This window comes from Bos javanicus, chromosome 3 (assembly GCF_032452875.1).
Source record: "Bos javanicus breed banteng chromosome 3, ARS-OSU_banteng_1.0, whole genome shotgun sequence".
Lineage (NCBI taxonomy): Eukaryota > Metazoa > Chordata > Mammalia > Artiodactyla > Bovidae > Bos > Bos javanicus.
In genome coordinates, this window is record NC_083870.1 from 105,285,517 (window position 1) to 105,299,633 (window position 14,117).

General features: G+C 40.2%; 1 protein-coding gene across 6 annotated transcripts in view; it reads left to right on the plus strand.

The window, feature by feature from the left end:
- Positions 1–14,117, plus strand: part of SCMH1 (Scm polycomb group protein homolog 1) — a 224,371-nt gene that overhangs the window by 71,513 nt on the left and 138,741 nt on the right. For 2 of the 6 annotated variants that reach the window (XM_061412324.1, XM_061412323.1), the window contains exon 2: positions 10,205–10,334. The exons of the other annotated variants lie outside the window; for them this stretch is intronic. In XM_061412324.1, coding sequence (XP_061268308.1) covers positions 10,322–10,334 — 13 coding nt within the window. In that variant the 5' untranslated portion in view covers positions 10,205–10,321. The remainder of the gene's footprint in view (positions 1–10,204; positions 10,335–14,117) is intronic. 6 annotated transcript variants of the gene reach the window in all.

Here is a 14,117-nt window from a genome sequence, read left to right on the forward strand (position 1 = left end):
TATGATTTAGTATTTCCACCAAGAGGTTATCTTACCTCTACTTCTATACCCACAATGATAGCAAATTCAGACCTTCCCTTCCCAGAGAGCTTCTCCAGCTCTGGCTGCAAAGAATATAATCAGTCTGATTTCTGTGTCGACCATCTGGCAATGTCCATGTGTAGAGTCTTCTCTTGTGTTGTTGGAAGAGGGTGTTTGCTATGACCAGTGCGTTTGCTATGACCAGTGTGTTCTCTTGGCAAATCTCTATTAGCCTTTGCCCTGCTTCATTCTGTACTCCAAGGCCAAATTTGCCTGTTACTCCAGGTGTTTCTTGACTTCCTACTTTTGCATTCCAGTCCCCTATAATGAAAAGGACATCTTTTTTGGGTGTTAGTTCTAAAAGGTCTTGTAGGTCTTCATAGAACCGTTCAACTTCAGCTTCTTCAGTGTTACTGGTCAGGGCATAGAGTTGGATTACTGTGATTCTGAATGGTTTGCCTTGGAACTGAACAGAGATCATTCTGTCGTTTTTGAAATTGCATCCAAGTACTGCATTTCAGACTCTTTTGTTGACTCTGATGGCTACTTCATTTCTTCTAAGGGATTCTTGGCCACAGTAGTAGATATAATGGTCATCTGAGTTAAATTCACCCATTCCAGTCCATCTTAGTTCACTGATTCCTAGAATGTCGATGTTCACTCTCATCATCTCCTGTTTGACCACTTCCAGTTTTCCTTGATTCATGGACCTAACATTCCAGGTTCCTATGCAGTATTGTTCTTTACAGTCTATACAGTCAGCAAAAACAAGACCGGGAGCTGACTGTGACTTGGATCAAGAACTCCTTATTGCCAAATTCAGACTGAAATTGAAGAAAGTGGAGAAAACCACTGGACCATTCAGGTATGACCTAAATCAAATCCCTTATGACTATACAGTGGAAGTGACAAATAGATTTAAGGGACTAGATCTAATAGACAGAGTGCCTGATGAACTATGGATGGAGGTTTGTGACATTGTACAGGAAATAGGAATCAAGACCATCCCCAAGAAAAAGAAATGCAAAAAAGCAAAATGGCTGTCTGAGGAGGCCTTACAAATAGCTGTGAAAAGAAGGGAAGCGAAAAGCAAAAGAGAAAAGGAAAGATATACCCATTTGAATGCAGAGTTCCAAAGAATAGCAAGGAGCGATAAGAAAGCCTTCCTCAGTGATCAGTGCAAAGAAATAGAGGAAAACAATAGAATGGGAAAAACAAGAGATCTCTTCAAGAAAATTAGAAATACCAAGGGAACATTTCATGCAAAGATGGGCTCAATAAAGGACAGAAATGGTAGGGACCTAACAAAAGCAGAAGATATTAAGAAGAGGTGGCACGAATACACAGAAGAACTGTACAAAAAAGATCTTAATGACACAGATAACCATGATGGTGTGATCACTCACCTAGAGCCAGATATCCTGGAATGTGAAGTCAAGTGGACCTTAGAAAGCATCACTATGAACAAAGCTAGTGGAGGTGATAGAATCCCAGTTGAGCTATTTCAAATCCTGAAAGACGATGCTGTGAAAGTGCTGCACTCAATATGCCAGCAAATTTGGAAAACTCAGCAGTGGCCACAGGACTGTAAAAGGTCCATTTTCATTCCAATCCCAAAGAAAGGCAATGCCAAAGAATGCTCAAACTACTGCACAGTTGCACTCATCTCACACACTAGTAAAGTAATGCTTAAAATTCTCCAAGCCAGGTTTCAGCAATATATGAACCGTGAACTTCCAGATGGTCAAGCTGGTTTTAGAAAAGGCAGAGGAACCAGAGATCAAATTGCCAACATCCGCTGGATCATCGAAAAAGCAAGAGAGTTACAGAAAAACATCTATTTCTGCTTCATTGACTATGCCAAAGCCTTTGACTGTGTGGATCACAATAAACTGTGGGAAATTCTGAAAGAGATGGGAATACCAGACCACCTGATCTGCCTCTTGAGAAATTTGTATGCAGGTCAGGAAGCAACAGTTAGAACTGGACATGGAACAACAGACTGGTTCCAAATAGGAAAAGGAATACGTCAAGGCTGTATATTGTCACCCTGCTTATTTAACTTATATGCAGAGTACCTCATGAGAAACGCTGGGCTGGATGAAGCAAAAGCTGGAATCGAGATTGCTGGAGAAATCTCAATAACCTCAGATATGCAGATGACACCACTCTTATGGCAGAAAGTGAAGAAGAACTAAAGAGCCTCTTGATGAAAGTGAAAGAGGAGTGAAAAAGTTAGCTTAAAGCTCAACATTCAGAAACGAAGATCATGGCATCTGGTCCCATCACTTCATGGCAAATAGATGGGGAAACAGTGGCTGACTTTATTTTTGGGGCTCCAGAATCACTGCAGATGGTGATTGCAGCCATGAAATTAAAAGATGCTTACTCTGTGGAAGGAAAGTTATGACCAACCTAGACAGCATATTAAAAAGCAGAGACTTTACTTTGCCAACAAAAGTCCGTCTAGTCAAGGCTATGGTTTTTCCAGTAGTCATGTATGAATGTAGAGTTGCACTATAAAGAAAGGTGAGCACTGAAGAATTGATGCTTTTGAACTAGGTGTTGTAGAAGACTCTTGAGAGTCCCTTGGACTGCAAGGCGATCCAACCAGTCCATCTAAAGGAGGTCAGTCCTGGGTGTTCATTGGAAGAACTGATGTTGAAGCTGAAACTCCAGTACTTTGGCCACTTGATGTGAAGAGCTGACTCATTTGAAAGGACCCTGATGCTGGAAAAGATTGAGGACAGGAGGAGAAGGGGACGACAGAGGATGAGATGGTTGGATGGCATCACCGACTCGATGGACGTGGGTTTGGGTGGACTCTGGGAGTTGGTGATGGACAGGGAGGCCTGACGTGCTGCAGATCATAGGGTCGTAAAGAGTTTGACATGACTGAGCAACTGAACTGAACCTCCCAGAGAGTGCATCCCACTGTTGGATACCTCCAACTTTCAGAAAGTTCTTCCTAGTAATGAGCCGAAACCTATCTGCCCATAGCTTCCACCCACAGATATTAAACAAGCAAAGCAAATCTCTTATCTTCATGAGAACACTCCAGATATTTGCAAAAAGCTTTCCTGCTCCCCCTGAGTCTTCTCTTCTCTTGGTAAATCTCCTCAGTTTTTTAAACCCTCACTATCCTTGTTTTCCTTTAAATGAGATTATGTGCCTCTATCTCATTCAGAGTCTAGGACCTAGATTTGAAGATAAAACTCAGGTAGAGTCCTCTCGAGTATTCTGACTATTAGAGTAGACCATCCAGTACAGTCATCTTCTTCATTCCCAATACACACTAGAATGATGATGATGGTTGTACATTACTTACTTCATATATCAGGTCCGTTTATGTCTGCCAGAAAGTATGATGTGGCACCATTGATATCACTAAACTTTTTCAGTGTTGAAGAAACATGAGTTGGAAGCATTTTAAAAAGCGTTAGCTTCTTCTGTGCCCTGGCTCACACTTCCATAAGGCTCTGGAAAGGGTAAACATTATGTATAGTTGAAGTCTACTAGGACTGCCTATAGAACAAAAGGAGTTATGGCTTTTCTGCATTGTCATTAGCCATTCGTTGCTAGCTGCTTTGCTTGTTAAAGGAAATATTGATGTTCTCTGGGATTCTGTCTGCACGTGCAGATATATAATTGCAAAAGATGGAGTGGGGGTGGGGATGATTGCCAAGAAGAGATCTGTTTCATCTTCTTTGTTCACATCTGCTACATGTACAAGACAGAATTTATGGCTCTTCTAGGAAGGGATTGCCTAGCTTGCTTCCCCTCCCCCCTTTTCTGACAGATATCCCAGAGGAATAATACTGTCTCTTCACACTTAATCTCCGAATGAAATAGCGGTAAATGAAGGAGAGCTGGAGGCAGAGAAATCAGCTGAGAGGCCCTAGGAGTACTTGCTAATTAGAGGGAGTGGCTGATCAATGGCACACTCCAGACCAGCCCCTTTTCCATCTCCCGCCTCCCCTGTAGCTTGTCCTCCTGACCATAGTGGGACAGGTGTTCTGCTTCCAGCTTTCCTGTTTTGATCTCTGCTTCTCAGCATAGGTTTCTGGTTTATTAAAACCACGGTTGCTTTCACTGCTAAAGGAGTTCTGTGTTGTCTTAATGTATTTTCAGAAGTACATTTGATCTTTCTGTTTTCCAGTTTCATTTCTGAGGGGGACATCTCTCCTTTCCTGCTCCTTTCTTTCCTTCCTGCCTATCCCTGCTGTCTCACTGGTATGTGCATATAAACCTGCATTACTTGTTTTGTATTTTCCAAGCTCTGTGAGTATTTGAAACATGGTACCTGTGAACATCTTCCATTTAATCTAGTTTTACATCATTAAATCCCAGACTGTGTCTCAGATTATTTAGCATCCAGATCAAGCTAATAAGCACCAGTGCTTCAGTTTTTACTATAGTAAAATGGAAAGACTGTCCAAGCTGGGCTACTCTATGTCAGAAACATTCGTAAGATTTATTTTTTTTTGTTACCTTTTTTGTTTTTGTTTTTTGAGGAGAAGGTAGTTACAAACATAGTTTAGGTTCAGATCCTGACCTTTCTACTGACTGTAACTTTTTAGAAATTTATTCAACCTCTCTGAATATTATTTCCTCATTAATATAAAGGGGTAATGATACCAGAGTAAGTAATATACCAGAGAGGATACAACAAGATGATGTTATTGAAATACTTAGCACAATATCTGATACAGAGTAAACACTTAAAAATATTATTTATAAGCTATACAATATTAATAATATTACAGTATTGCTATTGTAAATATACAGTAATAATTTATAACTGAATTTCTTCTCAATATTAAAGAATGTTTTCAACTTTTCCTTGCTTCAGAGGATGAACCATTGTGATTGTTTTATCACATTTTGAAAAGATGCTTCCATAGCTTTGTAGATTTTTCTGTTATGTATTATCTTCCCCTCAAGGGCATCCTGAAATACCAGAGTCTTTACATTCTGTAGATTTATACTACCCAGTATGGTAGCCACTGGCTGCATATGTCTATTTAAATTTAAGAGGAATTAAATATAATTAAAAATGCAACTCTTTAGCCACACCAGCCATATTTCAAATGCTGAATAGCCCTATGTGGCTAGTGGTTATCCATTGGATGACACTGATATAGAACATTTCCATTATCACAGAAAGTCCTATTGGACAGCATTACTTTGGATACTACTAGAATGTGCTGTTGTGCTCTTTGCTTAGAAATCAAAGAGGGTATATTTTCTAGGATGTTCACAGATTGCCCTCTTAAGTATTTCAGGGCTCCATACATTCATTTTAAGGATTCAAGTTACTCTTCTTTCCCCAGCCCTAGTGTCATTAAATGTCTTTTGAAATAAATACAGGCACTTTTACTTCTCCTGTGGAGACTGCATTACCATAATTTTTAAAGATCCCAGTGTACAGTAAGAGGAAGCCAAAGGGAGAAAGGACAAAGTTGTCATATAGAGTGAAGTAAGTCAGAAAGAGAAAAACAGATATCATATATTAATGCATATATGTAGAATCTAGAAAAATGGTACAGATGAACCTATTTGCAGAGGAGGAATAGAGCCAGATGTAGAGAAAGGACGTGTGGACACAGGAGTGGGGGGGATGGCACGACCGTGTAAAAATACATCGCTAGTGGGACCCTGTTGTGTAACATAGGAAGCTCAACGCAGTGCTCTGTGATGATCTAGATGAATGAGATGGGAGAAGCGGGAGGGAAGTCCAAGAAAGAGGAGATACATGTGTACATACAGCTGATCTCGTTCCAAACAGAGAGGCCTGGCGTGCCACAGTTCACGGGGTCGCAGAGTCTGATACGACTGGGCGACCGAACAACAGCTGATTTACTTCATTGTACAGCAGAAACCAGTGCAACATTGTATAGCTATTATACTCCAATTAAAAAAAATAACTTTAGCAGATATTCAGTTGTGAATATGAGAATCCATAGGGGCTAACTAGTAACAGGAGGTTCTAATATGCTATGTCCTTTTTGTAAGTACATACATTATGTTAGTCAGAATCTGAGTTTTCCCCCTGAGAAAGGTAGAAAACAGCATGTTTTCCTTTAATAATCCCTATTATCTTTATTATGCACGTTTAAAGCCTAGTTTTTATTTGCTCTTCACAACCTAGTGAAGCAAGTAGCACTGGGATGATCATCCCTATTTTACTGATTTTTTTTTTAGAAAGCAGACTCAATGGAGTTAACAACTTGCCTAAAATTGTTAAGAGAAAACAGTCTTGAGATTCAAAAGAGGATAAAATTTTAACTTCCAGTTTGTTTTTTTGTTGTTATTTTTATTTTGTTATGCTCTATTTTCCCACCAATCCAACTGTAGTGAAAGGAAGGATGAAGATTCTTTAAGACAACTTGAAAATGAAGTAGTGTCATATGAGATACTCTCAAAGAATTTCTATAGCCTCATTTGTCCTATGACCATGTCTATTCGTGTGTTTGGATTGCTGTAACAAAATACCACAAGTGGGGTAGTTTAAACAACAAACACTTATTTCTCACAGTTCCTGAGTCTAGACATCCAAGATCAAGATGCTGGCGGGGTTGGTTTACAGTGAGGCTTCCCTCAGCTTATAGAAAGAACTTCTGACTGTGTGCTCACCTGGGCTTTTTCTCTGTATGTGTTGGTGAAGGGGTAGAGTTGGACTGAGAGAGAGAGAGGCCAATCAGTCTCTGGTATCTCTTCTTTTTCATCAGGATACCAGTCCTGTGAGTTTTGGGGAGTCTTTGGTGGAGACGTGGGTGGACATTGGCCTGACATGGGGTCAGGGGGACTGAGAGCAGCAGTCCTGGGAGCGTAGTGTGCTGGTATAAATCCTCTTGTAGAAGGTCACCACTACTCCTACCATAAAGTCTATACCCTACCATAGAGACTGCAGACTCTAGGACTGGGCTGCCTCTGGCCAAACTGCAGAGAGAGAGCACAGCCACACCCATCAGCAGAAAATTGGATTAAGATTTACTAAGCATGGCCTGCCCACCAAAGCAAGACCCAGTTTTCCCCACAGCCAGTCCCTCCCATCAGGAAGTTTGCACCAGCCTCTTATCCTCATCCATCAGAGGGCAGACAGAATGGGAAACACAGTCACAGAAAACAAACTAAAATGATTACATGGATCACAGCCTTGTGTAACTCAATGAAACTCTAAACCATGCCATGTAGGGCCACCCAAGACAGTTGGATCATGATGGAGAGCTCTGACAAAATGTGGTCCACTGGAGACGGAAATGACAAACGACTCAGCGTTCTTACCTTGAGACCCCATAGACGGTATGAAAAGGCATAAAAATATGACACTGAAAGATGGGACCCCTCAGGTCGGTAGGTGTCCAGTATTTTATTGAAGAGTGGAGAAACAGCTCTGGAAGGAATGAAGAGGCTGAACCAAAGAGGAAATGATACCCAGTGGTGGATGTGTCTGGTGGTGAAAGTAAAGTCCAATGCTATAGAAAACAATATTGCATAGGAACCTGGAATGTTAGGTCCATGAATCAAGGTAAATTGGAAGTAGTGAAACAGGAAATGACAAGTGTGAACATCAACATTTTAGGAATCAGTGAACTAAAATGGATGGGAATGGGCGAATTTAATTCAGATGACCAGTATATCTACCACTATGGCCGAGAATCCCTTTGAAAAAATGGAGTAGCCCTCATAGTCAGCAAAAGACTCTGAAATGCAGTACCAGGGTGCAGTCTTAAAAATGACAGAATAATCTTGGTTGTTTCCAAGGCAAACCATTCAGCATCACAGTAATCCAAGTCAGTGTCCCAACCAATAATGCCAAAGAAGATGAAGTTGAACGGCCCAAGAAGAACTACAAGACCTTCTAGAACTAACACCAAAAAAAGATGTCCTTTCATCATAGGGGACTGGAATGCAAAAGTAGGAAGTCAAGGAGTAACAGGCAAGTTTGTCCTTAGAGTACAAAATGCAGCAGCGCAAAGGCTAACAGAGTATTTGCCAAGAGAATGCACTGGTCATAGCAAACACCCTTCTTAAATGAGCAATGCATAGAAAGAGAGGAAACAGTAGGATGGGAAAGACTAGAGATTTCTTTGAGAAAGTTAAAGATACCAAGGGAACATTTCATGCAAAGATGGGCACAGTAAAGGACAGAAGAAGTATGGACCTAACAAAAACAGAAGATATTAAGACGAAGTGGCAAGAATACATGGAAGAACTGTACAAAAAAGATCTTAATGACACAAATAACCATGATGGTGTGATCACTCACCTAGAACCAGACAGTCTAGAGTGTGAAGTCAAGTGGGCCTTAGGAAGCATCACAACAAACAAAGCTAGTGAAGGTGATGGAATTCCAGCTGAGCTATTTCAAATCTTAAAAGATCATGCTGTTAAAGAGCTGCACTCAGTATGCCAGCAAATTTGGAAAACTCAGCAGTGGCCACAGGACTAGAAAATGTCAGTTTTCATTCCAATCCCAAAGAAAGGCAATGCCAAAGAATGTTCAGACTACCACACAGTTATGCTCATTTCACATGCTAGCAAGGTAATGCTCAAAATCCTTCAAGCTAGGCTTCAACACTATGTGAACCAAGAACTTCCAGATGTTCAAACTGGGTTTAAAAAAGGCAGAGGAACCAGAGATCAAATTGCCAAAATTGGATCATAGAAAAAGCAAGAGAATTCCAGAAAATTTCTGCTTCATTGACTGCACTAAAGCCTTTGACTGTATGGATCACAACAAACTGTGGAAAATTCTTAAAGATATGGGAATACCAGACCACCTTGCCTGCCTCCTGAGAAATCTGTCTGCAGGTCAAGAAGCAGAAAAGTTAGAACTGGACATGGAACAACAAACTGGTTCAAAGTTGCGAAAGGAGTACCTCAAGGCTATATATTGTCACTGTGCTTATTTAACTTATATGCAGAGTACATCAGGCAAAATTAGGGGTTGGATGAAGCACAATCTGGAATCAAGATTGCTGGGAGAAATATCAATGACCTCAGATATGCAGGTGATACCACCCTAATGATAGAAAGTAAAGAGGAACTAGGGAGCCACTTCATGAAGGTAAAAGAGGAGAATGAGAAGACTGGCTTAAAACTCAACATTCTAAAAACTAATATCATGGCATTTGGTGCCATCGCTTCATGGCAAATACATGGAGAAAACAGTGGATTCGGCGACAGGCTTTATTTTCTTGGATTCCAAAATCACTGTGGCTGGTGACTGCATCCATGAAACTAAAAGACACTTGCTCCTTGGAAGAAAATCTGTGACAAACTTAGTGTATTAAAAAGCAGAGACATTGCTTTGCTATCAAAGGTCCGTCTAGTCAAAGCTATGGTTTTTCAAGTAGCCATTTATGGATGTGAGAGTTGGACCATAAAGAAGGCTGAGCGCTGAAGAATTGATGCTTTTGAACTGTGGTACTGAAGACTCTTGAGGGTCCCTTGGATTGCAAGGAGATCAAACCAGTCAATCCTAAAGGAAATCAGTCCTGGATATTCATTGAAAGGGCTGATGCTGAGGCTGAAGCTCTAATACTTTGGGCACCTGATGCGAAGAACTGACTCACTGGAAAAGACCCTGATGCTGGAGAAGATTGAAGGCAGGAGGAGAAGAGGATGACAGAGGATGAGATGGTTGGATGGCATCACCAACTCAATGGACATGAATTTTAACAAACTTCAGGAGATAGTGAAGGACGGAAGCCTGGCATGCTTCAGTCCATGGGGTCGCAGAGTCAGACACAACTGAGATACTGAACAACAAGCTTGTGAAAGTCCTATCTGCAAATAAAGTCACATTGGGGGATTAGGACTTCAACACATCACTTGGGGTGGGAAGCACAATTTAATTTATAACACCATCTTAATGTAGTTTTAGTATCTTTTTATTTTCTAGTTTACCTTGATTAGTTGGAAATTTGATGTTTTCATGGGACCAAATTTGGCGAATATTATATTTTTTATTTCTGTGAAGACTGAGGCTTAGTTAAATTTAACCTGTGGTACTTACCGTAAGGTACTCTCCAACCCTGAGATATTCGAATAAGCAAAAATATTATATGTAAATGTCCTGCTTTTCTTGTAATGTAGTCCAATGTGTTAATACTAGTAAAGTCTCAGGCCTTTATAGGGTAATAAGTGTGCCCTTCCTCCCATCCCCATTTTACAGATGGAGAAATTAACATACAGAGAAACTGACTTGTCAGAGGTCAGAGCAAAGTATTGGTGGATCCAGGGGTAAATCCCAAACCTTTTAACTCCCTGACCAGTTTGTAGTCTACTGACTATGCAGCCTAGTGGTAAGTATATTTCTACCCCATCCTGGAGGTAAGGGTAGTTAAGAGATTTGGCTGATGCTGAGAGGGATTGCGGGCAGGAGGAGAAGGGGATAGAGGAGGATGAGATGGCTGGATGGCATCACTGACTCGATGGACATGAGTCTGAGTGAACTCCGGGAGTTGGTGATGGACAGGGAGGCCTGGCGTGCTGCGATTCATGGGGTCGCAAAGAGTCGGACACGACTGAGCGACTGGACTGAACTGAACTGAGTTTAAGGAATTTCCCATTTTTAATTATGTCACTTGTTATCCTTTTCTTTTAACCATGATGTCTTTTTGTCGTTAGCATCAATTTTCAAGATTGTGAGTATAGATTGGAACTTTTGCTTTTTAAATACCTAGAAATATTTTTATGACAATTTAGCCAGAAGAAAGAAAGAAATGAAAACTTATTATTTAATGAATTTGTTCTCTGTTAGGCACTGTGCTAGACACTTTTTTTTTTTTTCTTAAATGTCATTAAAATTTATAGTCATTTCTGGAAGGTAATGCATTCTTGCCATTTGTTATAGTCACATTTTAATAGTATTAGTGGAATTTAGTAGAAAAATATCTTGCAAATTTCAGGGTTTAGATTCTAAACAAAATTTTAGTTTTGTGCAAACTAAGAACCTTGTCAGAAATCTTTAAAGATAAAAATCTCTATGTGATTAAACATAGTTTGCGAGTTTATTATATCTTATCCCTTGGTTTTTACTTAGTTGGGATGATTTGTTTTGTCTGAGATTAAGTCAAGCTTGCTCTTCCACTTGACACTAAAATCATGGTGTGTTCTCAGAAGCCTTTTCTTCTACCTCTACATTTGAAACAGTTAGAATTCTTTTAATTACTAAGCAGGTTGAACAACCAAGCCACATGAAAAACAAGAGTATGATGAGCCTCCAGAGCCAAGGTTCCATGGGCAACTAGTATATTCGAATCTCCTCCATCCCTCACCTCCACTTCTTTCCCAGTGGCTTCCTCTTGCTTATAGATCTGCTTTCTCAGATACAGTATGCTCCTTCTGACTCTTCTGTGGAGAATAAGTTGGAGTAGGGCAAAAGTAGAAGCAAGATAAGTTAGCATACTTTGTAATGGTCCAGATAAGAGGTAATAGTGACTCAAACTAGACTGGATTGGGATATGGCCCAACAGAACCTACTGATGGATTTAATGTGAATGTAGAGGAAATACAGGGATCAAGGATACTTTCAAGAATTTTGCCTTGAAGAGCTAGGTGATGGAGATGCCAGCTACTGGTTTGTGGAGGACAAAAAGAACAGCTTGACAAACGGTGTTGTGTTTTAGCTAAGTTTGAAATAACTGATTGAGAACCATGTAGAGATGGCCTGAAAGTAGTTGTATATGTAAGTATAGAATTCCAAGTAGAGGCCAGTGCTGGAAATATGAATTTGGAAGTAATCACAGTGGAGTGGTGAGAGAAAAAAAAGCCTATTAAAATGAGGACATAATATGAGGAAGTGAGGAGGCAATAATTCATTGCCTTTAAGACAACTCTTAAAAAAAGTTTTCCCATGAAAGAGAGTAGAAAAATTGAAAGATAGAGCGGGAAGCATATGTGCGGAATTAAGAGAGGGTTGGGGAGAGCATATTATTAGTTTTTTGTGTGTGTGTTTTGATAGTTGATGACAAAGCAATAACAGTACTGATGTAAATGATCTGTTATAGAGGAAATACTTGCAAAGTCCTTAAGAAGATGAGAGGAAACAGGGTCTGGAGCAAAAATGTAGGGTGGGCTGTTGCTTAAAATCAGAGACGCTTCATCCACAGAAGCAGGAGAAAAGTCAGAAAGAATGATGAATAAGTAGATTCATTAAATCACCAATTATTGACTGAACACCTGCTAATTACTATATTATGCTTTGGGGACATACCACTAGGCAAGATTAAGTCTGAATCTTCCTGAAATGTGTGGCATATAGAAGGTTCTCATGTCTTATTTTTGTTATTCTCAATAAACCCTGAATTAATGTCATCCCCTAAGAGTGAAGGTTAAGGAGGGAATATTTGGAATATGAAGAAAGTGAAAAATTGTGTTGTTCTTGTTGTTCATTGGCTAGTTCAGTTCAGTCACTCAGTCATGTCCGACTCTTTGTGACCCCAAGAACTGCAGCACACCAGGCTTCTCTTTCCATCACTATCTTCCTGAGTTTCCTCAAACTCATGTTCATTGAGTCAGTGATGCCATCCAACTATCTCATCCTCTGTCATCCGCTTCTCCTCTTGCCCTCAGTTTTTCCCAAATCAGAGTCTATACCAGGGAGTCAGCTATTCTCATCAGATGGCCAAAGTATTGGAGCTTCAGCTTCAGCATCAGTCCTTCCAGTGAATATTCAGGACTGATTTCCTTTAGGATTGATTGGTTTGATCTCCTTGCAGTCCCAGGGACTCTCAAGGGTCTTCTCCAGCACCACAGTTCGAAAGTGTCAATTCTTTGGTGTTCAGCCTTCTTTATGGTCCAATTCTGACATCCATACATGACTACTAGAAAAGCCATAGCTTTGACTAGACAGTCCTTTGTCGGCAAAGTGATGTCTCTGCTTTTTAAAACACTATCTAGGTTTGACATATCTATTCTTCCAAGGAGTAAGCAGCTTTTAGTTTTGTGGCTGCAGTCACCTTACACAGTGATTTTGGAGCCCAAGAAAATGAAATCCAATACTATTTCCACATTTTTCCCGTCTGTTTGCAACGAAGTGATAGGACTGGATTCCATGATCTTAGTATTTTGAATGTTGAGTTTTAAACCAGCTTTTTCACTCACCTCTTTCACCTTCATCAAGAGGCTATTTAGTTCCTTCTCACTTTTCTGCCATTAAAGTGGTATCATCTGCAGATCTGAGGTTATTGATATTTCTCCTGGCAGTGTTGATTCCAGCTTGTGATTCATCTAGCCTGGCATTTTGCACGATGTATTCTGCATATAAGTTAAATAAGCAGGGTGACAATATACAGCCTTGACATACTCCTTTCCCAATTTTGAACCAGTTCATTGTTCCATGTCCGGTTCTAACTGTTGCTTCTTTTCCTGCATACAGGTTTCTCAGGAGGCAGGTAAGGTGATCTGGTATTCCCATCTCTTTAAGAATATTACAGTTTGTTGTGATCTATATAGTCGAAGTCTTTAGCATAGTCAATGAAGCAGAAGCAGATGTTTTTCTGGAAGCCCCTTGCTTTTTCTATGATCCTGAATGTGTTGGCAATCTGATCTCTGGTTCCTCTGCCTTCTCTAAATCCAACTTGAACATCTGGAATTTTTCAGTTCACATACTGCTGAAGCCTTACCTGGTACATCTCAGGCAAAATCTTGCAATGAGTACAATTATACAGTAATTTGAACATTCTTTGGCATTGCTTTTCTTTGGGATTGAAATGAAAACTGACCTTTTCCAGTCCTGTGGTCACTGCTGAGTTTTCCAAATTTGCTGGCATAATGAGTGCAACACTTTAACAACATCTTATTTTAAGATTTGAAATAGTTCAGCTGGAATTCCATCACCTTCACTAGCATTGTTCATAGTAATGCTCCTGAGGCCCACTTGACCTCACACTCCAGGATGTCTGGCTGTAGGTGAGTGACCACATAATCGTGGTTCATTGGGTCATTAAGAGCTTTTTTGTACAGTTCTTAATTTGTACAGTGTATTCTTGCCACCTTTTCTTACCCTCTTCTGCTTCTGTTATGTCCTTACTGTTTTTGTCCTTTATTGTGCCTGAAATGTTCCCTTGGTATCTCCAGTTTTC